Below are 24,093 nucleotides of genomic sequence, written 5' to 3' on the forward strand. Positions count from 1 at the left end.
ATCTTACTGTATTGTACTCACCCATTTTCAGACTGTAGTTGACTAGGGGTAACTGAAACCATGGAAAGAAAAACTGTAGATAAGGGGGATTACTGTACTTAGTGTAATTTAAAAAAATTCTTACCTGCATTATTAGTACTAGACTGACTGTCCTGGGAATTATCATTGCTTTCTGGGAGAGGCTGTAAGGAGGGTGATGGCGCTGTTTTAGTTCTTTTTTTGTTTGTCTTTCTTTCCACTTGACAGTCATCATCTTCATCATCTTCACTTTCACTGAGATCATCAAAGCCAAAATATTTAATTTTGTAATTAGAACTTCCAGAACCTCCTTCGTCACCTCCTGTCTCATCATGATCTTCAAAACCAAAAAATTCAAGTTTAACATCCTTTTTGGATTTAGTATTACTAGGTCGAAATCTAGTAGTGGTCTTAGAAGTTGCAATATCTGCCTTTTTTCTGAGACGACCAGCTTCTCCCAAATCTGCAGGAGTGGCTGCAGTGAACTCATCCATGCTGCGTTCCATAGTATCCTGTATGGTAACGTTACAAACTGACAAGCATGATGGATGTAAAACAGTGTAATCTCTAGTCCGTCCAACCGTCCCTCTAAAACTGGTCCCACAACTTACACCGCCTTTCTTTGCCTGATTCAGGCCATCTTTACTTGATTCACTGTTTGCTTTGGCTAAGGCCTGACTGGTACCATCCATTAGCTTATCAAAATTTGATGCTCCTTGTGAGGATTTTGCTTTATTGGCCCTACAGTACGTCCTACAGTTGCTTGGCCTAAGAACACTTTGCACAATGTCTTCCTCAATGGCTTCATTTAGATTTTCCAATCGATTTTTAAAATCCTCATCCTTCATCTCCAAAAGGGAATCACTATCCAAACTTAAAATACAATCTTCTGATCTGATATCTTCAAAATCATTATCCCATTCATACAAACCAGTTCTGACAGATCCCTTGATTGGAGGTATTTCTGATGGAGATTCAGACCTTTTCCTAAACTGGGAGTTCCAAGTGTCATTTGTTTCCTTGATTTCATCAGCTTTATATCCAGAAGCCTCTGCAGTTTCTGCACTGGGTTTCTTAGCACTGTCTTCAGCATTTTTGTGAATGTGGTGACTATTCTTTTCATGTTCTTCACGGAAATTCTCCATCTTCTCTATAAAAATAAATGAAAGGATAAAAACATGAGTGGTAACAACATAAAGTTAACAAATAACAGTGACACTTGGCTAATTAATATATAATCGATTAATCTTGAAATAATTACAATAAATTAATGTTTACACATCAGACATTTCTTGTCCTACCCTTTCAGGATATAGCTCTCATGTCTTCTGGTGTGACCTTTCTCCAGGCATCTAAGTTCCTTGTAACTGTCACCCTCAACTCCTCAAAAGAATTGAATCAATTCAGAATGACATGCAAATGACTTAGCCCAACCTTCTCAGGGGTATTATGGACTTTTCATATAAAGATGCTTAAATTAAAAATTAAGGCCAGATATAATGGCTGACACTTGTAATCCCAGGACTTTGGGAAGCCAAGGCAGGAGGATAACTTGAAACCAGCCCGGGCAATAGAGAGAGACCGTGTCTCTGGGAGAAAAAAAAAAAATTAAAAATTAGCTGGGCATGGTGGATGGTCTCCAGTTACTCAGGAGACTGAGGTGGAAGGATTGCCTGAGCCCAGGAATTTGAGGCTACAGTGAACTATGATCATGCCACTGCACTGCAGCCTGGGTGACGGAGCAAGATTCCATCTCTTAAAAAAAGAAATTATTTAGTAGAACAGTAAACATTTAGTTATTTAGTAAAATTATTCTACTAAAGTAGAACTAAGTTATTCTACTAAAATTATTTAGTAGAAACACAATTAATGAAAAACTTCCAGCAGTGATTGTATTTATCCGGGGTAAAGCTGCCCATAAGGCATACTAGTTCTATCTAGAAACCTGCCCACAGATCAGATTTCTCTAGCTATTTCTGTTCTTTTTTCTAATCCTAAAAGCCAAATAACCTCAAGGAATTTTTAACAGTAGTTCTAGTAGCTAAGTGACTACAGTGGATATTTAAGCTTATTAGCCAGAAGTAAACCTTAATCTGCCTATTCATTTTTTACTGGGGCAATTCATTTTTGTTGCCTTTAATTTTATCAGAAACTTTTTTAACTTTCCAAATAAAGGATGGAAGTATCATTCAAACTGGTATTATGATTAAATCCCTCAACACATACTGACAGAAAAACACTGGCAAAATGTTCACTATATGCCAAACAGTAAATGACTTTTTAAAAAAGCGTCCACATTCAAGAAATGCTGTTTCAGGCATCCTCAAATTATGGCCGGCCGTGAGCCACATGCCGCCGTCTAGTACATTTATTCGGCCCGCCAGGTATTTTTGCCACAGCCTGTCCTGCTTAGTAGCCAACTTGCCCCGGGCCCACAATGCACACTCTCTAACAGTCTGAGGGACAGTGAACTGGCCCCACTTAAAGTTTGAGGACCCCTGTGCTATTTACATATCTCAACTGACAAATCATCAAATACAGGGAAGAGGAATGCTTTTACATGGACTAATTACTGTACAGTTATTAATGCTACTCAATGGTTGAAATATAATTTAACTGTTAAGATTTGTATTACTTATCTTTGGAATCTGGAAGGTAAGTACATTTATAAACAAAATTTACCTGATTTATTCATAGATATTTCCCAGCTAAAAGCAAAGAACTATAGTTTTCATATTTGCACCAACCACTAATCATAAGATGCTGGAAAGCTAAAAATTAAAAGGTGACTTTGATATTTAACACTTTAAAAGGGGTATAAGCAAAATCAATTATAAAAACAAACCTTAAGAAATAATACTACTACTTTGTAGCAATTAGAAAGAGCACTGGTAGCTGAGCCTGGACACTTGTATTGCCCTGGTTAAACTACCCCTGCAGATCTAAGGCAAGACTCCTTAATTTTGTAAGTTTTCCTAAGAGTTTCTTCATGTTTCATAAGACTAATCTAGTCTACTTGACAGTGTTACGGAATGAATTACTGGAAATAAATACCTATGGAAATGCTTAATAAATGCTTGGGATGATACATAAAGGTCTATGAGACATCACTAAATGTTCAACTAAATTATTTTTACAGTTGTAAAGCATACCACCGTCTTAATATCACAAAATTTATTTAGACTGTTTCTAATAAATTCATGTAATAAACCTCATTCTGACTAAAAAAGTTTATGAAAACAATATAAACTTTATTATCTATGGTTTTAAAATTTACTACTGCCAAGTTTTATTACCCCCATTTCCCCTAAAATCTGAGTGTGTTGTGTTTGTGCATTTCAACAGTCATTATCTTCATCAACAGGTTACCTCTCATGTGATAAGAATCTAACTTCTAAGAGCTTTCTCTTATAAATTCATTTTTTTTTTTTTGAGACAGAGTCTCACTCTGTTGCCCGGGCTAGAGTGCCATGGCATAAGCCTAGCTCACAGCAACCTCAAATTCCTGAGCTCAAGCAATCCTTCTGCCTCTGCCTCAGCCTCCCAAGTAGCTGGGACTACAGGCATGTGCCACCATGCCCGGCTAATTTTTGCTATATATTTTTAGTTGGCCAATTATTTTCTTTCTATTTTTAGTAGAGAAGGGGTCTTGCTCTTGCTCAGGCTGGTTTCAAACTCCTGACCTTGAGTGATCTGCCCGCCTCGGCCTCCCATAATGCTGGGATTACAGGTTTACAGGCATTAGCCACCACGCCCTACCTATAAATTCATTTTAAGTACAAAGAATAATAAAGAGCCCTATAGAAAGTATTCTCACTGAAGGAGTTGTGTCATTAGCAAACATGATCTATCCATGTATTCAACTATATAACATAAACAATCCTACAGGTGAATTATTGAAGTACATATTTTTTTTAACTTACGAACATAGTACATAAGCTAAAATCTAATTTAATCAATAAAGAGTTCTACGTAAGAAAAAACACTCAAGTTCTCCATAGCAACATTTTAATATATAAAATAAATTTTCTATAGTCTTCCATAATTTAACTTCCTAACAAAAAAAATTTTTTTTGTTTTTGTTTTTGGAGATAGAGTCTCACTCCGTTGCCTACACTAGAGTGCCGCGGCATCAGCCTAGTTCACAACAACCTTAAACTCCTGGGCTCAAGCTATCTATCCTCTTACCTCAGCCTCCCAAGTAGCTGGGAATATAGGCCTGCGCCACGGCACCCGGCTAATTTTTTCTATTTTTAATTGTTTGGCTAAGTTCTTTCTATTTATAGTAGAGACGGGGGTCTCACTCTTGCTCAGGCTGGTCTCGAACTCCTGAGCTCAAGCAATCCTCCCACCTTGGCCTCCCAAAGTGTTAGGATTACGGGTGTGAGCCACCACGCCCGGGGCCCAACAAAAATTCTTAACTATGCTCTCAGAAAAGAGCAAGGGCTATCTTATCCTAAAATGCAAAATACCAACTACATTCAACCACCCAGTTTTTTCTGTCAGATAAAATCACTTAACATCTCAAAACATCAAGTACATAAAGAGAAAAAAGAAAAAAGAGAAAAGCAAAGATGAGTTTTTCTTTTCTTACAGAGAAGCTAAGTATTTATTCTGCTTTTATAAACCGGCTATATAAAAGAAACATATTTTCAGCAAAACTAACAGTTAAATGGACTGAGTCCCAACTCTGTCACTTCCTGGCTAAAATCACCTAGTGGGGCAAGTCACCTTAAGTTCATGCCAGGCAGGGCAGTGGCTCAATCTTCCAAACACTCTAGGAGGCCAAGGCAGGAGGATCACTTGAGCTCAAGAGACCAGCCAGAGCAAGAGTGAGTCCACATCTCTACTAAAAATAGAAAAATTAGCCAGGCGTCAAAGTGCAAGCCTGTAGTCCCAGCTATTCAGGAGGCTGAGGCAGGTGGATCGCTTGAGCCCAGGAGTTTGAGGTTGCATGTGTATGATGTGCACTGTGTGTGATGACACCACTGTACTCTACTCTGTCTCTAAAAAAAAAAAAATAGTAGTTCATGCCAAAAAACATCTGGGTAAAAAAAAAAAAACAATACAACAGTTCAGACATTCTCACCTGAAAAAAAATTAGATAAAATTTGCCTCAAGGGCAGGTTGAAGAGAGAAAAAGGTAATATATGTAAGGATATTTTGCAGGTTATAGATCATCACTTGAATGCAAATTATTGTAGTTATTACAAATTTGTCACAATACAGGACATATTTTTAACAAGTCTTTTAATAAAACTCTTCTTACTGAAATCTTAACCTGTAAATTCATCAATACTCTCTCATGTCCTATATACTACAGCTTCAAGCAAGGAATCCAAAGCCACATTCTAGGGCTTACTGTTCTTACTCAAGCTACAGGATGACGACTGGATGTGCAGAAAGCTCTCAGTACAACACTTAGAACTCAGCACCATCTGCAATCCGATACTTATTAAATGTCTTTTTAGATTTTAGAAACACTAGATTAGTACTCAATCTTTTGTATATGAGGTACCATGCTAATGAAGAAGACTACATGGAACTTAGAATTTGAGAAGCATGGGGCTAAGGCTGTAATTGAATATATGAAAATTTGGCAAGTGGCCAGGCACGGTGGCTCATATCTGTAATCCTAGCACTCCGGCGACTGGAGGATCACTTGAGCTCAGGAGTCTGAGATCAGCCTAAGCAAGCCTGAGCAAGAGTAAGATCCTGTTCTCTACTAAAAATAGAAATATTAGCCAGGCATGGTGGCACATGCCTGTAGTCCCAGCTACTTGGGAGGCTGAGGCAGAAGGATTGCTTGAGCCCAGGAGTTTGAGGTTGCTGTGACCTAGGCTGATGCCATGGCACTCTACCCAGAGCAACAGAATAAGACTCTGTCTCAAAAAAAAAAAAAAAAAGAAGAAGAAGGCCGGGCGCAGTGGCTCACACCTGTAATCCTAGCACTCTGGGAGGCCGAGGCGGGCAATTGCTCGAGGTCAGGAGTTCGAAACCAGCCTGAGCAAGAGCGAGACCCCGTCTCTACTATAAATAGAAAGAAATTAATTGACCAACTAATATATATAGAAAAAGTTAGCCGGGCGTGGTGGCGCATGCCTGTAGTCCCAGCTACTCGGGAGGCTGAGGCAGCAAGATTGCTTGAGCCCAGGAGTTTGAGGTTGCTGTGAGCTAGGCTGACGCCATGGCACTCACTTTAGCCTGGGAAACAAAGTGAGACTCTGTCTCAAAAAAAAAAAGAAGAAGAAGAAAAATAATTTTTTAAAAAATTAAAACAAGATTTGAAAATAAAACTTTTAAATACTTAAGCATTTCAACTGGTGATCTAAAATACTTTTATATTTCATAAAGCATACCTATAAAACACAAGATTTACATGCAATTTTAAAGATAAAAACAGTAAACTACAAACAATTTCAAAAATACTACTTAGCTGGGCCCACTACACACAACAGGCCAAGTTAATATAACCTCCCCTCACCCACATCAACACAGCCCATGGAGAGCCTCACTGACAACTGCCACAGCTTATAGGCACAGGGAGGTTGCTTGTTTGCTCTATGGTTTCCAGCTGAAACCACCTCACCTCTCTCCTACACTTGCAGCAGTAGGAAAACAGGAAATACAACACACATCCCAGCCACTCCTCAACCAGTGGGCCTTGGGCCTCCCTTCCAGGTGGGAATTAACGCTTCAAAACTAGATACACATATGCAGGGCATGGTGGTGCCCAGTGATGCATGCCTTTAGTCCCAGCTACTCAGGAGTTTGAGACAGGAGGTGTGCCTGAGCCCAAGAGGCCAGCCAGGGCAACACAGCAAGACTCTGTCTCTTATGAAAGAAAAAAAAAAAACTAGATACACATACCCCTGGAGGTACACATACATCTTCCAAAACATATATGTATAATTATATTTTAAGGAAATTCATTTCTACATCCCCAATCTCCACATGTATTGTGGTCCAAAACCTGATTTGCCAACACACCTGGGATCAATCACTCTTATATTACAAATAATGCCATATCACTCACCTATCCCTAATCTTATTATGGTACATTTCTACAACCCGGGCATGACCTATAAAGAAAGAATGCGACAGATTGCTGGTTTCTGTGCTTCATAATAAAGTAACTCATGTCCGATTAACAAATCCTTTCATGACAGGTGGTTTTCATTAATTGCTTTCCACAAAATTGAAAAGACCCAATAAACTGGTTCATTATTAAAACTAATTTTGTATTACCTCATGATTTGTGGCACTTAAGAATTCAAATAAAAACTGCTAGCACTCTGGGAGGCCAAGGCAGGAGGATCACTTGAGATTTCTGAGACCAGCCTGAGTAAGGGTAAGACCCCATCTTTACCAAAAATAGAAAAATTAGGCAGGCATGGGGGGGGGGAAATGCCTGTGGTCCCAGCTACTTAGGAGGCTGAGGCAGGAGAATCGCTTGAGGCCAGGAATTTGAGGTTGCAGTGAGTTCTGATCACGCCACTGCACTGTAGCCAGGGGCCAACAGAGCAAGACTTCGTCTCAAAAAAAAAAAAAAAGAAAGGAACTGCTATAACAAAACTCCTCTTTCCATTCTTATTGTCAATTTATGATTTCTCAATAGTTACAAGTATTAAAAAATAAGAATAGGCCGGGCGAGGTGGCTCATGCCTGTAATCCTAGCACTCTGGGAGGCCGAGGCGGGTAGATCGCTCAAGGTCAAGAGTTCAAAACCAGCCTGAGCAAGAGCGAGACCCTGTCAGGAGTTCAAAACCAACCTGAGCAAGAGCGAGACCCTGTCTCTACTAAAAAAATAGAAAGAAATTAATTGGCCAACTAAAAATATATAGAAAAAATTAGCTGGGCATGGCGGTGCATGCCTGTAGTCCCGGCTACTTGGGAGGCTGAGGCAGGAGGATCGCTTAAGCCCAAGAGTTTGAGGTTGCTGTGAGCTAGGTTGACGCCACGGCACTCTAGCCTGGGCAACACAGTGAGACTCTGTCTCCAAAAATAATAAGAAGAATAGAACTGATGACAAAACCTTTGTTCCAAGACTTTTTCTAATTCTAGCAATAATATTTATTTACATATACATAAACTAATTGAAAACCCCCATCATCTCTTAAAAGGTACATTTCCAATAAATTTTATCCTTTAATATGTATTGCATTCATATTGCTTGATCAATTATGCACTAATAATTGTGGTCACAATGTAGGCCCAAATAATTTTTTAAATAGTTTAGAGCATTATCATGACAGAAAATTCTTAAGAGTTTAAATCTAAATGCATATACATATTTTCATGCCAAGAATTATGAAAAGGATGGCCACTAAAGACTAAACAAAGTCTATACTCATTAGAATAAAATCCTAAAGGGGAAGTTGGATAGAAATACAATTTCAAAAATAAAAAGGAGTGTTGTAAATTTTCTGGCTACTAATGAAGAGCTTGTTATTGTATTTTTTTTAATGTATGAAAGTGAATAGCAAGTAATTATGGCATTTGTAAGCAAGAAAGTAATTATGACTAAAGACAGAACAGCAGCTACTTTGAGGGTGAGGAAGGGGGAAAGGATGCATGCAAGAGCTTCTGAATTGGCCGGCACAGTTCTATTTCATAACCTAGATGGTGGTTACGGGAGTGCTGCTCTTATAACAATTCACTAAGCTAGACATGTTTTGTGTGGTGCTCTGTGTCCGTTGTAGTTTACAATATAAAAGTTAAAAGAAATTGCTGATACCAAAATTGCATGTTTGTTGTTTTTTTTTTTTTTGAGACAGAGTCCCGTTTTGTTGCCCATGGCTAGAGTGAGTGCCATGGCGTCAGCCTAGCTCACAGCAACCTCAAACTCCTGGGCTCAAGGGATCCTCCTGCCTCAGCCTCCCAAGTAGCTGGGACTACAGGCATGCGCCACCATGCCCGGCTAGTTTTTTCTATATATATTAGTTGGCCAATTAATTTCTATTTATAGTAGAGACGGGGTCTCGCTCTTGCTCAGGCTGGTCTCGAACTCCTGACCTCGAGCAATCTGCCCGCCTCGGCCTCCCAGAGTACTAGGATTACAGGCATGAACCACCGCGCCCGGCCTGCATGTTTTATTTTAAAATGTCAATATCTACAGGAAATTATATCCTCTGCAAGTATTTAAATTTAAGATGAGTATTTTCATGATCAGCAATCCCATACCTAGGTATTTATTCAAGAGAAATGATGATATATGTCTACACAAATACCTAAATGTGAAGGTTTATAATAGCGGCTTCATTCACAGTTGCCAAAAACTGGAAACAACCCAAATGGCCTTCAATCAGTAAATGGATCATGGTACATACATACAATGAACTACTACTCAGCAATGAAAAGGAATGGACTGCTGACATGCAAAAAGCATGTTATACTCTTAAAAGCATTATGCTAAATGAAAGAAACTAGATTTTAAAAGCCTACACACTGTGTGATCCCATGTATATGACATTATGAAAAGACAAAACTACAGGGACAGAAAATAGATCAGAGGAAGCCAGGAGTTAGAAGTGGAAAGAAGGGACTGTCCGTGAAGAAGCACAAGAGAACAAAAAGGTGATGGTGACAGAAACAGTCTACATCTCAAGGGTGTTGCAGTGATTACCTAACTGCAGACATTCTAATAGAACCTTACAATGTTTTTCCTCAGATATTGTACCAGATATCTTCCATTTGTCCTTCCAGATCCTCTCTCCACCTTGACCTCAGCCCCACGAAGCTGATCTGTATCAAAAGGTTTCCTTACTCTCAGGCTTCCATTGGGTTCTACCCAGGAGTTCCCCAGCAGGACAAAGAAAAGGAGGAGAGTTAGGCTCCAGTATTTTATCCCTACAGGCTCCTCAACAAAAGGACACTGCTCCTCTTAAGGTGACATCCCCTGCACAGCTGAGGTAATCCCTTGCCCTTTGGGCCTGGATGATAACAGAGCTAGGGCACCAGCCCTTGTGGTTTTCCTACATTCATCCCACACCTTTGTAAACAGCCCGTTTAATAAGTAAATCCTCGTATCATTCTAATTTGGGCATGCCACTTGTTTCCAGTTGGGACCATGACTGATATAACCATGAACTTTAAATATACATGACAGAGGGTAAAATGCATGAAATGGGAGACAGTTTTTGAAACTTCTTAGGTGATGTGTGAACAAAAAAGGTTTATAACCACAACTTCAGGAAAATGTGGTGCCAAAGCCATGACTCTCATCTGCTTCTCTGGGTCATGACCCAAAATATAAACACAGCTTGTCAACTACATTCTCCTATACTCTAATTCTCACAACACATCTGTACTTCTTTCTCACCTCTTAATCCAACCCACTATCACCATCCACATGAGTACCGAGGTCTCAGTCATCAGCATACTCCAACATGCATATACTTTGGGTTCATTCTCTCTACTACTTCCCTGTCCTAGCTGACACTTGACGAAAGGTGCCTCTTCTGCAGCCCTTCCTGCCATCTCAGAGTAGGATGGTTTGGGGTCATTGGCATGCTGACTCAAGATTATTCCTCCACCCTATTATAAAAGCCCCTTATTTTGTGGCTTATCCCATCTAGCTAGTTACCATCTTCCTAATATCTATCATCCAACAACCTCTTATTCACCCTTCATTTATTTAAGGATTTTACACTAGATTTATAATCTATTCACCAGCTTTGCTATCATACTAATTCCAACCCTCTGACCTCCCAGTTGTTTAACCTTATCTCATCATCAATAATCTTCTCCCACCCACATTCCACCTCCTATACCAGTTTTCAGTTTCATCTAGAAACCTGTGATGTCCTAAAATGCTTCACCTCTTAAATATTAAAATCAGATAACCCATTGCCTAAAAACCAACCATCCAATTTGCTTGTTCCAGTACTCCTATTCTTGACTTTTATTTAACAAGACTCTAAATGTACTGCTCCCTTTCTCTCCTTTCTACTATCCATCAGCTTTGCCTTAATTGTTTAAATTCCACAATCCATCACCTCAATCACTCTCTGGGCAATATCCTAAATTCTCTTCCTTCTCTATCTCTTCATTCTACATGCTGACAAAATGCCAACTGGGAAAATTCTAATTATCCTATTCTATATTCTGTGCAGGTTCTGGATATGGAGCCTACTAAAAGTGGGGGAAAAAACCATACTCACAATGGGTAGATTAGTAACCATGAGTTTTTAGTAACACCAACTTCAACTAAGGCCTCAATAGTGTCCAGAAATTCTACAGCCTGCTCTTCCAAATTAGGTAACATCTGTCTGAACCCTTTTCTGCTCCCTTTGATCCCCCCAAGTTACCCTGCCCTTCTTTCTCCCTTTCAAAAATAACCTCTTCTGTCACTTTATGAAAAAAACTTTAAAAGCTTTATCTTTTTTATTTATTTATTTTTTTTGAGACAGAGTCTCACTCTGCTGCCTGGGCTAGAGTGCCAAGGCATAAGCCTAGCTCACAGCAACCTCAAACTCCTGGGCTCAAGTGATCCTCTTGCCCCAGCCTCCCGAGTAGCTGGGACTACAGGCATGCGCCACCACAGCCGGCTAATTTATATATATTGTTGTTTTGGTTTTAGTTGTCCAGCTAATTTCTTTCTATTTTTTTAGTAGAGACAGGGTCTAGCTCTTGCTCAGGCTGGTCTCAAACTCCTGAGCTCAAATGATCCGCCCTGCCTTGGCCTCCCACAGTGCTAGGATTATTTATAGGTGTGAGCCACTGCAAAGCCAAAGCTTTTTTTTTTTTTTTTTTTTTTTGAGACAGAGTCTCACTCTGTTGCCCAGGCTAGAGTGCTGTGGTGTCAACCTAGCTCACAGCAACCTCAAACTCCTGGGTTCAAGCAATCCTCCTGCCTCAGCCTCCCAAGTAGCTGGGACTACAGGCATGCACCACCATGCCCAGCTGATTTTTTCTATATTTTTAGTTGGCCAATTAATTTCTTTCTATTTATAGTAGAGACGGGTCTCGCTCTTGCTCAGGCTGGTTTCGAACTCCTGAGCTCAAATGATCCGCCCACCTCAGCCTCCCAGAGTGCTAGGATTACAGGCATGAGCCACCGCACCAGCCCAAAGCTTTATCTTTTATCTATATCCATAAACCACTTTTATCTTCTATCCTCCCACTAAGCTCACATTTTTCTCCACCTTTCCTCCTATCTAGGAAAAACAGCATCTCTTCTTTCAAGACCACTCCCTCCTATGCTTTGGATCTCATGCTTCAAGACTCTTCCAGGCATTAAACCTTCCAGAACTCCTCATATCCCTCTTGCTGCCCTTTTTCTTCTCTCCTTCAAACTTCTAACAAGTTGTAAACACTTACTACCCCCATTTGGTCCTGAGACCACTCCAATCCAAGATGCAAATCCAATGCCTGCTTTGCAGTCCTTTTAGTTGACTTTGCAGCATTTTGATTCAGTTGATCTTTCTGTAACACTTTTCTGCTGGCTTCTATAATAAATCACTTCCTTGATTTCCCTCTAGCAGCTCTAGCTGCTCCTATTTAATTTCCTATTCTCATTTCTTCCTCCTCTCTCCAGCTATTAGTATTGGAAGTTCTTCACAGCACAGTACTAGTACTTTTTCCTCCTCCTCTCTCCAGCTATTAGTATTGGAAGTTCTTCACAGCACAGTCCTAATACTTCTTCCTCCTACACTCTCCTTAATGACTTCAACTAATCCTACATTTTCTTTTCTTTTGAGACATCTTGCTCTGTTGCCCTGGATAGAGTGCAGTAGTGTCATCATAGCTCACTGCAACCTCACTGGGCTCAAGTGATCCTCTTGCCTCAGACTTCCAAGTAGCTGGGACTAGAGGCACAAACCACCACACCTACTTTTTGTAGAGACAGAGTCTCACTTTTACTCAGGCTGGTCTCAAATTCCTGAGCTCAAGTAATCCTCCCACCTCAGCCTCCAGAGTGCCAGGATTACAGGTGACTGGACCTAACCCTTTGTTTTCAAATAATATTTTATACTGAATTTTAAATTTATCATCTCTAATCAAGACTTATCTCAGCTTCATCCCAGCAAATCTGCCACATAAACATATTTCACAAACATCTCAAATCCAATGTTCCCAAAACCAAACTCAAACTTCTCCTCAAAATGTTCCCTATCTCAGTAAGTGACATTACCATCTGCTCAGTTGCTCATGTGACATACCTAGGAATCACTGTTTGGAGACAGAGTCTCGCTCTGTTGCCTAGGCTATAGTGCCATGGCATCAGCCTAGCACACAGCAACCTCAAACTCCTGGGCTCAAGCAATCCTCCCTGCCTCAGCCTCCGGAGTAGCTGTGACTACAGGCACTCGCTACTTGCCACCATCCCCAGCTAATCTTTTTGTTTCTATTTTCAGTTGCCTAGCTAATTTTTTCTATTTTTAGTTAAGATTGGGTCTGGGTCTTGCTCTTGCTCAGGCTGGTCTTGAACTCCTGAGCTCAAGTGATCCTCCCCGCCTCGGCCTCCCAGAGTGCTAGGATTACAGGTGTGAACCACCACATGCAGCCCCTGTAATCACTCTTGATGTCTCCTTCCTCATCATTCATGTTACCAAGCTCTGCCACTTTTATCCTTTCTCAATGCACGAACATGTCTCAAGTCACCCTTGCCTACAAACCCTCACCCCCAGACCAGGTGAATAAGCCTAATACACACTGCCACAGACCCTGTATTTTTCCAAATTTTCAGCACATTTGTTATTCTTTATTCTATCTTCACTAGAATATGAAAAAGGCAAGAATTGAGTCCATCTTGTTTGTAGACACTAAAATAATAACTGGATGGTTGCACACAAAATATCCCCCAGACCTTCCTATGAACAAATTCATTCTCCTCTCAATCAGGAGTCTACGAAAGTTGAAGACCATTTCCTAAAGGCACAAGGGCTGGACCAGAAAAATTCATGAAGTATCATCAGGCTCTAAATTCTAAAAGTATACATGTGGAAAATGCTCTGAAAAGCATAAAATCTTAAATAAATGTATCGTCATTGTGTTTAAAGCTGGTTATTCATCATGACCAGTAGGAGTCATCAGCTCTATTCCTAGAGGCAGCAACTATATTTATAGTTTTCACATATTACCCCACAGCTGGTATTCAACCTGGATCTGAGGAGAAACCTGTTAGTGGTCTCCCATGCTTTTATTTATTTTTTTTATTTCAGCATATTATGGGTGGACAAATGTTAAGGTTACGTATATTGCCCTTGTCCTCCCCTCCCCCCTTGAGTCAGAGCTTCAAGCATGTCCATCCCCCAGATGGTGAGCATCGCACTCATTATATATGTATATACCCATTCCCTCCTCCCCCCTCCCACCTGCCTGACACCCAATAAATATTATTCCTGTATGTCCACTTAGATGTTGATCAGTGAAACCAATTTGCTGGTGAGTACATGTGGTGCTTTCCCATGCTTTTATTAATGCTCAAACCTTGAGAATGATCACCTTTTTACTCAGAAAATCTTCTATAGGTAAAAGTTCTGCTTTAAAACAAAATGAATTTATTTAAAATTATAGTGCCAATTTCAGAATATGCATATTGTTTAATTTCCATTTGTATAGACACACAAAAAAAATTAAAAAGTGGAAGATATTATCTGTAAAATTAAGGTCAGCTTTATTTGGTAATATTAAGAACAGTATTGGCCGGGCGCTGTGGCTCACGCCTGTAATCCTAGCTCTTGGGAGGCCGAGGCGGGCGGATTGCTCAAGGTCAGGAGTTCAAAACCAGCCTGAGCAAGAGCGAGACCCCGTCTCTACTATAAAATAGAAATAAATTAATTGGCCAACTGATATATATATAAAAAAAAAAATTAGCCGGGCATGGTGGCGCATGCCTGTAGTCCCAGCTACTCGGGAGGCTGAGGCAGAAGGATCACTCGAGCCCAGGAGTTTGAGGTTGCTGTGAGCGAGGCTGACGCCACGGCACTCACTCTAGCCTGGGCAACAAAGCGAGACTCTGTCTCAAAAAAAAAAAAAAAAAAAGAAAAAGAAAAAAAAAAGAAAAAGAAAAAAAAGAACAGTATGGCCATCATTCTTATTAAAAAGAAAATAACTTAAAGAAGAGGGAATCTATAATTTGCCCTTTGTTAAAATAACTTATTTCCAACATCAAGAGAAAACTGATCTTATTATGCTAACAGTCTCTTTTAAATATATACCTTTGAATAGGACAAAATTAATCTCATATCAGAATACAGAAGCACTGTATGAAAAAAGAATACTTTGGATGTTTCACAGAGCTTTCACTTAATAGTTCAAGTTATTCAACCTCTGAACTATGCTTTACCCTCTATGTAATGGGAATAAAGCTCGCTTTACTGGGTTGTGATTAAGGATTAACTGATATGTAAAAGTAGGAACTTAAGTCTCTTATCAACTTCTCTTAAAAAGCAGCTGATTTTAGGTATAACTTAAATATATTCTATACAACAAATATATTCAACAAATAAAGGCAAGTAACTCTTGCTGATATTATCCTTTCAGGGTTTTTAAAAATAATCCTCCTTAATCACCTGTACTTTACCCAACAAGTAGATGACAATCTCATCCCAGGTCACAAGTTCTTGGCCTACTTTAACCTTTCAGTAATAGAACAATTCATTTCCCTTTCTAAAAATCACTTTCAGTTCTAAATCAAAGTTCATAATTTCCTGACAAAATCATCCCTCTAACTTACATAAATAATCATTACAGCTTTAAGTAAATGAAAAAGATTTACTGGCTACAAAACTAGTCACGCAAATTAAGAGCCTATGCTGTAGTTATTTCAATATTTGGCAGAGTACGTAGACTGAATCCCAGTTGGCTGGCAAAGTGTGACAAGCAGAAATATAAGTCTTTGCATACTTTATTCTAGAGTCCAGATTAAAATCCTGTAGCAGACAGCAAGAAGACAGAAAATGGAAGTAGCCTCACATAAAGGGGAAGAGAAGCCTTCATTTATATCTAATACACGCTGGATTCCAAACTTTAAAGAATAAAAGATCTCTCAGAAGGGTGAACTTTTAGCTCCTGCTAACAGTCACTCTTAAGTGGCACATCTGGCCAAGAACTCAATGGCTTTAATAGCAACTGAAATCAGAATCTTTTGTTTTTAAAATTAAAGATTAAATAGGGAAGTGTTTGCAGATGAAAATCAAAATTCTGAATTTACTTTAAAAATAATCTGGGGGGGCAAAGGACAGGAGGTGGAGAGAGCAGAGTGTGAAACAGATAAAACCAAGATTTGCCATATACTAACAAGTGTCGAATACATGAGGTTCTTATACCATTCTATTTTTGTATACCTAAAAAGTTTCATCATAAACATTTCCTTGCTATTGTTTAAATTAAGGATTAGAACATTTTTTGCAACTCAGCCCTTCCCTGTAGTACTTATTCAGTCTATAATCTCACTTCTAGTTCCCTTATCCATCAAACATCTGTTTAGAAAATGGCAACCATTACTTTTATCATGACCTCATCCTAAGTTTCCTCTTCAAATGAGCCACAATTTTTTTGAAAAGTACTAAAAACAAAGTATTTTAAAAGTATGAAAGGATTTACCATATATTTCCCTATAGAGAAACAGAGGCACTTAAAACATGATGCCAAGACAAATGATATGGTGATTCTGAGCTTGGATAAGCCCTTTTCGCTGACGTGATATAATTCTACGGCAGAAGGATACAATGGAACCTAACCTGTTCACATTAAACAAATCATTGATAAAATTGCTAACAGGTTCTTAAATAAAATGTCTGAACATGACTTGCAAAAGACTGCTAAGGTTTCTGAGACCCAAGTAAGTATACAAGCGCTTGCATCTGAAGAAAAAAGTTCAAAACTTTATCATTCTCAGAAAGGCCCCTAAAGAAAAAAGTTAGGAACCACTTAAGATTTACAGACCCCTTTTATCAAAAACTTAGATTTGGGTTTTTAAACTTCAACTAAAATTACAAGGCTTTCCAAGAGAGAAAAGGCAATCACGATCTGACAGACATAACAAGAGTCTTAGGCACAAGGGAAATGTCCAAAGTGTAAAGGAGTGAGGCAAAAAAAAGGTCATAAAATACAAAAGCATTCCCACAAATATAACCAATATACAAATTTAGAAATGGTTCATAAGAACAACTAATTTGCACACATTAGGGAAAGGATAAAACTGCTATGAAAATTAAATGCACTCCTACCACTAAGAGGAGTATGTATAAATAAATAAATAAATAAATAAATAAATAAATAAATAAATAAATAAATAAAAATTAAAAGCAAAATTATAGGCACTTCCTCAAAGTTTGCTTCTTATCCTACAGGGAACTGCCCTGTCAGGGTTGTTGCCAGCTCTGGGTGGCCAACGGACAGGAGGAAAAAAATATTCATAGCGCTACACCATTCCCTTCTCACTAAGGGTCCCTTTGTGAAGGAAGAGAGAACCACCTATTCATCTATATTTTGGTATCCATTTTCTCCTCACAAACCCATGATGATGGAGTTTGGATTCACAGTCAGTCCACAGTACCAGTACCAGAACTACAATCTGACTACATTAGACTGGGAAGCTATTATCTCATTCTACAAAAAACTGTTTTTCCAGTTCCCCACCAACCAACTTTCAACAGCAATTTGGACATATATAGAAAAATATCATCAGCAAAGCTACAAGAGCAATTGCTGCTTATATTTAACTTCCACATCTCTGTTCCCCCTTACCTAAACATTCATTCTTATTAATACTCTCTGCTATCAAGTCCTCTGCCTGCCAATGACACCCGATTCCCCAAAAGACAGCACACAGGGAAGCCAGCATCAGCCTTCCTTGAGCACCTCCACCACCTGCCCAGCTTCACCTTCCTTCAGCCTGCTTGCCCCACACTGTAGATTAACTGCCTGGAAACAAGAAATGGCAGTAAAAACACTAGATAACTCAAGTATAACCGCATTCCCAGTCTCATACAGTGTTTTGACAAACAGTAGGTGCTCAATAACACTGAAAATCAATAAATGAATCTTGTTCCAATTCTGCCACTAGCTGACCTTGGACAGTCACTTAACCTCTGTGAGCCTCATCTATAAAATGAGGAGAGCTAAGCTGAAATTCATTTTAACTCAGCCGGGTGCGGTGGCTCACGCCTGTAATCTTAGCACTCTGGGAGGCCGAGGCAGGCATCGATTGAGCTCAGGAGTTCGAGGCCAGCCTGACCAAGAGCGAGACTAAAAAAAAAAAAAAGTAGAAAGAAATTAGCTGGCCAACTAAAAATATATATATAGAAAAAAATTAGCTGGGCATGATGGTGCATGCCTGTAGCCCCAGCTACTCAGGAGACTGAGGCAGGAAGATTGCTTGACCCCAGGAGTTTGAGGTTGCTGTGAGCTAGGCTGATGTCAGGGCACTCTAGCCTGGGCAACAGTGTGAGACTCTGTCTCAAAAAAAAAAAAAAAATTAAATTAATTTTAACTCAAAAGTCCTATGATTATAATACATTTTTAGGAGCTGACCTGGAAACAGTTTTATGCTGTTCTTTTTCATGAAAATTTAACCTAGCCTTAACTCATAAACAAAAGGAGAAATGTGGGCAAAGCGGTAAGGACAGCCAAATTAGAATTAACCCAGAGGATCAAGGCAATGACAATAACAGCTGGCTCATCCTCTCATCCAAGTGTGAGAAAAAAGTAAAAAAAATGCTCAGCATTTTTAGTAAAACTATGCAAGGCACAGCCCATTCATTGTACTATTTGATGTGCCTTATATTAAGCCTCCAAAGGACAAATTCCTCTTAAGTGCTAGGAAAGTTTTCACTTTACTTCCTTTCAAAACATGAGATCTATATAACTTTTCATTATTGCTAAACTTTGCCAAGTTGTCAAGAACCAATATTTAGGCCGGGCATGGTGGCTCACGCCTGTAATCCTAGCACTCTGGGAGGCCAAGGAGGGCTGATTGCTCGAGGTCAGGAATTCAAAACCAGCCTGAGCAAGAGCGAGAACCCGTCTCTACTATAAATAGAAAGAAATTAATTGGCCAAATAATATATATAGAAAAAATTAGCCAGGTATGGTGGCGCATGCCTGTAGTCCCAGCTACTCAGGAGGCTAAGGCAGGAGGATTGCTTGAGCCCAGGAGATTGAGGTTGCTGTGAGCTAGGCTGACGCCATGGCACTCACTCTAGCCTGGGCAACAAAGCGAGACTCTGTCTCAAAAAATAAATAAGAACCAATATTTATTTTCAATTACAGTATAGTGCCATCTTAATCCTACTGATAATAGGGTGGCTCTCCTGCCCCACCTCTACCCTGCCACCTTCAATCTTAGCTCTTTAGTCTTTTAGTTAATTGCACCTACACCATTATCATTTATCAAACCCCTTACAGAAGTGAGTGGGGGGTATTAACAAAATATTGTTATAGACAATATTAGACCTCATATTTACAAATTTACATTCAAGTTTTGTGGATTAAAATCTATCAATATAAACTGCTATTGGCCCCAGACTTCAAACTAATCTCAATTGCAGTAAGTTCAATTCTTTTTTTTTTTTTTGAGACAGTCTTGCTTTGTTGCCCAGGCTTGAGTGAGTGCTGTGGCGTCAGCCTACCTCACAGCAACCTCAAATTCTTGGGCTCAAGCAATTCTGCTGCCTCAGCCTCCCCAGTAGCTGGGACTACAGGCATGCGCCACCATGCCGGGCTAATTTTTCCTATATATTAGTTGGCCAATTAATTTCTTGCTATTTATAGTAGAGACAGGGTCTCGCTCTTGCTCAGGCTGCTTTCGAACTCCTAACCTCGAACAATCCACCTGCCTCGGCCTCCCAGAGTGCCAGAGTGCTGGGATTACAGGCGTAAGCCACCTCGCCCAGCCAAGTTCAATTCTTTACTGTCTCCACTCAATACTTCTTTAATCTTTCTGAACTAGTTTTGGAAGAAAGGTCTAACATTCCTACCTAATCCTCACTGTAAATGCTCATCTCATTTTTATTATCAGTAACCATCCAAATCTCAACAGTAATAGAAATGAGATACTGTGTAATCCCAACACAACAAAATGAGATGTTTTTTATCAGAATTGAGTTTAGGGATTTATGAAAGACTGTTCCCACAATGTATGCTGGGTAATAGTCTAGAAACATTAATATCCAAATTGTTTAAATTTCAACACCAATGGATTTCTTTAAAATTCTTAAATCTCTTACAAAACTATCAATAGTCCTCAACCATAAATGAAGAAAGAAAACACAAGTTATATATATTTTAGAATTTAAGTCCTTTAAATAAATTGCTTGTACAAAGCACTCTTGGCTCAGAATAAAGAAAATCAAAACTTACCTGAAGTCATTAATTTAGCACAGCTACTTATGCTTGCATCATCTTCTAAGATTCGGTTTGTGCTCTTTTCTTTCCCAAGGAAAGTATCCTCCAAAGGTAAGCATTTATCAGATACAACACTGTCTTCACCCACCGCATGACTGCTTTTGCTATTAGCTTCAAGTACTGAAGTGACTTCTTCCAGCTGAGCAGCTTCACTAGATTCTGAATAAGAGGAACCCTTAACCTGGGCTAAATTCTTTGAAGAAACTGGTAGGGACTCATCATCACTATCAAATCCAAAAGGATCTCCAGTATTTTCTTCTTCCACTTTAGGTTTTTTTGGAATTTCTTGAATATCTGGTTTGAAATTGGGTCGCTTCTGCCCTAATTTAGCCATAAATGTGGTCTCTCCCCATTTTGTGCTAAGGGTTGTCCGTTTGTTGGAAAAGACTTCATCAAATTTTGAACTGCCATTTCCTCCTTTCCTACTGTATGTTTTCCCAAATCTGGATGTCATTTTGACACCTGTTTCATATTCTCTGTGAAAAAAAATTTAAGGAAATATATAATCATAAATACTTAACAAGTGTTAAACACTGCATATAAAAATAAGAAACTAGGGATTCTCCCCCATATGACTTTTTGACATTCACTATACAAACATTTAAAAATGATTAAATAAATATGAGGAAGGGGATAAAGAAGCTCATTTTTTACTGTATATGCTTCCATATGTCAACTTTTTTTTTTACGATGAGTACATAGTCATCCACTCCTTACAAAGTAAAAAAAACTTAACGACAAACCAACTTATAATACAACATCCATAAAATCAACTTATCATGAAACATTTTAAAGTTCCAAATGAACCAACTATTCAATAAACAGTTTCGCCTTTAAAAAAATAATGTGAATTGGGTAATTACCCCTAATATAAAATTTTAAGCACAATATGTTAATTTTTTCAGGATTGCAGAAATGTCAAATAGTTGACTAAATTTAGCTCTTTGAAATTTCACAGCACTTATTCATATGAGAAAAAAGGTCAGAAAAACGGTGCTATTTTCTTATGTATTACATACAACTTGCAGCTTTTAATCCAACCTTGAAGATTCTCATTCTTGGTGTAATATAATCTGGACTGTGATTTAAAAAATATTCCTTAGGTGGTTATCTCCCTAAGCGCAAGAAACCATCCTTATTCTATCTTCCTTGTCCCTATAGTGCTGTGCTCATTTGCTGAGTTACATTTTCTGGTGAACTCCAGCATATCACCCAGTTCCATGGATTACTACAGGAATAGAAGCAAGCAACCTTTATTTTCCTCCCCAATTTATAAATGACAAATCAATTCATCTGATTTATCTAATTATTAACACATAATGACATAATAAGACAAAAAAAATTTTCAGGATAGTAAATCAAGAGTCAAACATTTTTAAAAACAAGTTATAGTACTTTTTGAACACTATCAATCATTACCCATTTCTTATACTTTGACCTACAGTTTAAATATCAATATATGAAATACAATTAAAAACAATGAATCATCTAGTGGCCTGAAAAACTTCATTACTTTGAAACTTACAACAATTGAAATGATAGTTGATCTACACTTTTGAATATGGTTTCATCTATACTTTTAATGTTTTCCCTTGATTAACTTAAATTCTTACAACTTACAATGAATCACTGTCCAAATTAGTTTTATGTATACTCAGTGGAGAATTCTCCCCTCAATGTTCGGTAAAAAGCCAATTCTAATTTGACAAAAAATATATAGTCATCATACACCTCTGTGCTACCAGAAAACAGTTTTCCTGAGGGAGACTTATTTCCCCTTCTACGGTAGATTTAGCGGATCTTATTGTCTTTCTTGTTAAGTATAACCTATACAAAACTACACTGGGCAGCTACCAAGACAACAAAATAAATTGATTTCTCTTCATTCCTTCAAGGATGTAGAGATCTGCAGACCTACGTTTACAGATACACCAACAAAGCTAAAATATTTTGGATACATTTACGAGGTAATCATCTAAAAATGCTGACTAAAGGCCAAACCAAAAATCTAGACTTGAGCTCCCTTAAGCCAACATCAGAAACACTCGTCAAAATGATCCTAGAATCACAAAGCATTCACTGTCAAAAGTTTAAAGTCTGCAGATGAATATCTGATACTAATGAGTTAATTATTTTAAGTCTGACAAGAAAATTGTAGTTTTTCAAAAAAGAGTCCATGTCTTTCACAAATATGTACTGAAATATCGATGAAATAACGTCAGCAATTTTCCAACATCAAGGAATGGGAAGTTTATAGATGAAATAAGTTTGGTTAGGAGTTAATAACTGCTGAATCCAAACGATAGGTACATGGGAGTTCATTATATAATATTCCCTACTTTTGACTGTCTTCATCGTTTCCCACAATAAAATGTCTTTTTTAAAAAGTCAGCAGACTTTTAAAATGGCATTATCTAAGCGTAAAGCACTAATAAACTCAAAAGTAAGTGTGCAGACATATTTGACATCATATTTTAAGTATACAAGCTATCTTGCCTGATCAGGCTTCGAACTCCAAAAACCGTCCTAACTAAAAAGGAAAGAATGATTCACGACTAGATCTTTTCAGTCGTTAGGCCTTTGCCCCTCAGCCAAAGTCAGGTCGCATTTTGAAGAAAGTGAGCTGGGGTTATTACAGACAAAAAAAGTCTTCGCACTTAACTTCCACCCGAATCTGGCGTCTCCCCAGTTTCCAGGGACTTTGAGGGCCAAACCTAACCACCCAGAAATCCTCACCTGGGGGCGGCCGGTGAGCCAGGAGGCAGTGGAAGAGGTGGCCCCCTCGGGCTGGAAGCTCACGCAACTTTTCTCCTCCCTACCCCCACCGCCCAGGAAAGGGATGTCGCTTTCGACGCCCCGGAAGCCTCTGCCACCGAATCCCTAGGGCAGTGCAAGGCCTCGGTGGCGGCCAGGGGCGGAGGAAACCACGGGAAAGGACTCAGGGCTGAAATCAACACACTTGACTGGGTTTGGGGAGGGAAGTTAATCAGAAGCCACCCGAAAAAAAACTCAAAAAAAGGAAAATAAGAGAGAAAAAAAAGAGTTCTTCAGTTCGCCCCCATGCCCAACTTCCTCAGAGGCCGGTGGGCAAGGCAGTGAGACTTCCATCGCCCCCTCCAGCTCCCCGGCTCCCCTACCCTCCTTGGCTCCCTCCCGGCCTAGGCAGCCGCCCGACACCTCACTTACCCTCGGCGCCTGGCGGGTGCTTTGGCCACGGGCCGCCTCCGCCTCTCCCGCTCCCAACGGCCCGCGGGCGGACGCGAGAGCCCCGCGCCAGAGAGCAGGGCCGGCTGGTGCGCCAAGGGAGGCAAGGGGCTCCGCTTTCGGTAAATAGGAAGCCCGGTGGAGGGGGGGAGGAGCGGCGGCCCCGCAACTTCCCTCCCCGCCTCGAGCGCCACCGGCCGGGCCCGGGCCTAGCCCTCCCTGGCCGCCGCCGCCCGAGCTGGTGCCGGAGCCCGCTACGTGCCCCTACTGGGCCGCCACCGCCTCCTGCGCCGCCGCTTCCGCCAGTGAATGGTCAGCGCTGGAGTTTGAACAGGGCCCTGAACCATCTCAACGCCATTTGCGCTCCCGGCCCCCACCTCCTTCCTCCAACAGCCGCTCGCTCCGTCACTCCGCTTCCCACAGGCCCCGCGCGGCCGCCCGACCCCGCAGCCAATCGCGCGGCCGCTTACTCAAACCGCCGCGCAGGCGCCGCGCCCCGCATGATCCGGCGCCCGC

The 24,093-nt window shown here is 39.9% G+C and overlaps 1 protein-coding gene across 4 annotated transcripts in view; it reads right to left on the minus strand.

The window, feature by feature from the left end:
- Positions 1 to 24,093, minus strand: part of WAPL (WAPL cohesin release factor) — an 84,791-nt gene extending 60,698 nt beyond the window's left edge. For 2 of the 4 annotated variants that reach the window (XM_076010195.1, XM_076010192.1), the window contains exons 1-3: positions 23,560 to 23,816; positions 20,329 to 20,849; positions 125 to 1,168 (exon numbers count right to left, since the gene is read on the minus strand). In XM_076010195.1, coding sequence (XP_075866310.1) covers positions 125 to 1,168; positions 20,329 to 20,827 — 1,543 coding nt within the window. In that variant the 5' untranslated portion in view covers positions 20,828 to 20,849; positions 23,560 to 23,816. Of the gene's footprint in view, positions 1 to 124; positions 1,169 to 20,328; positions 20,850 to 23,109; positions 23,505 to 23,559; positions 23,817 to 23,954 lie in introns of those variants that run through there. The other 2 variants (XM_076010193.1, XM_076010194.1) reach the window with 2 other exon arrangements.

This window comes from Microcebus murinus, chromosome 14, assembly GCF_040939455.1.
Source record: "Microcebus murinus isolate Inina chromosome 14, M.murinus_Inina_mat1.0, whole genome shotgun sequence".
Lineage (NCBI taxonomy): Eukaryota > Metazoa > Chordata > Mammalia > Primates > Cheirogaleidae > Microcebus > Microcebus murinus.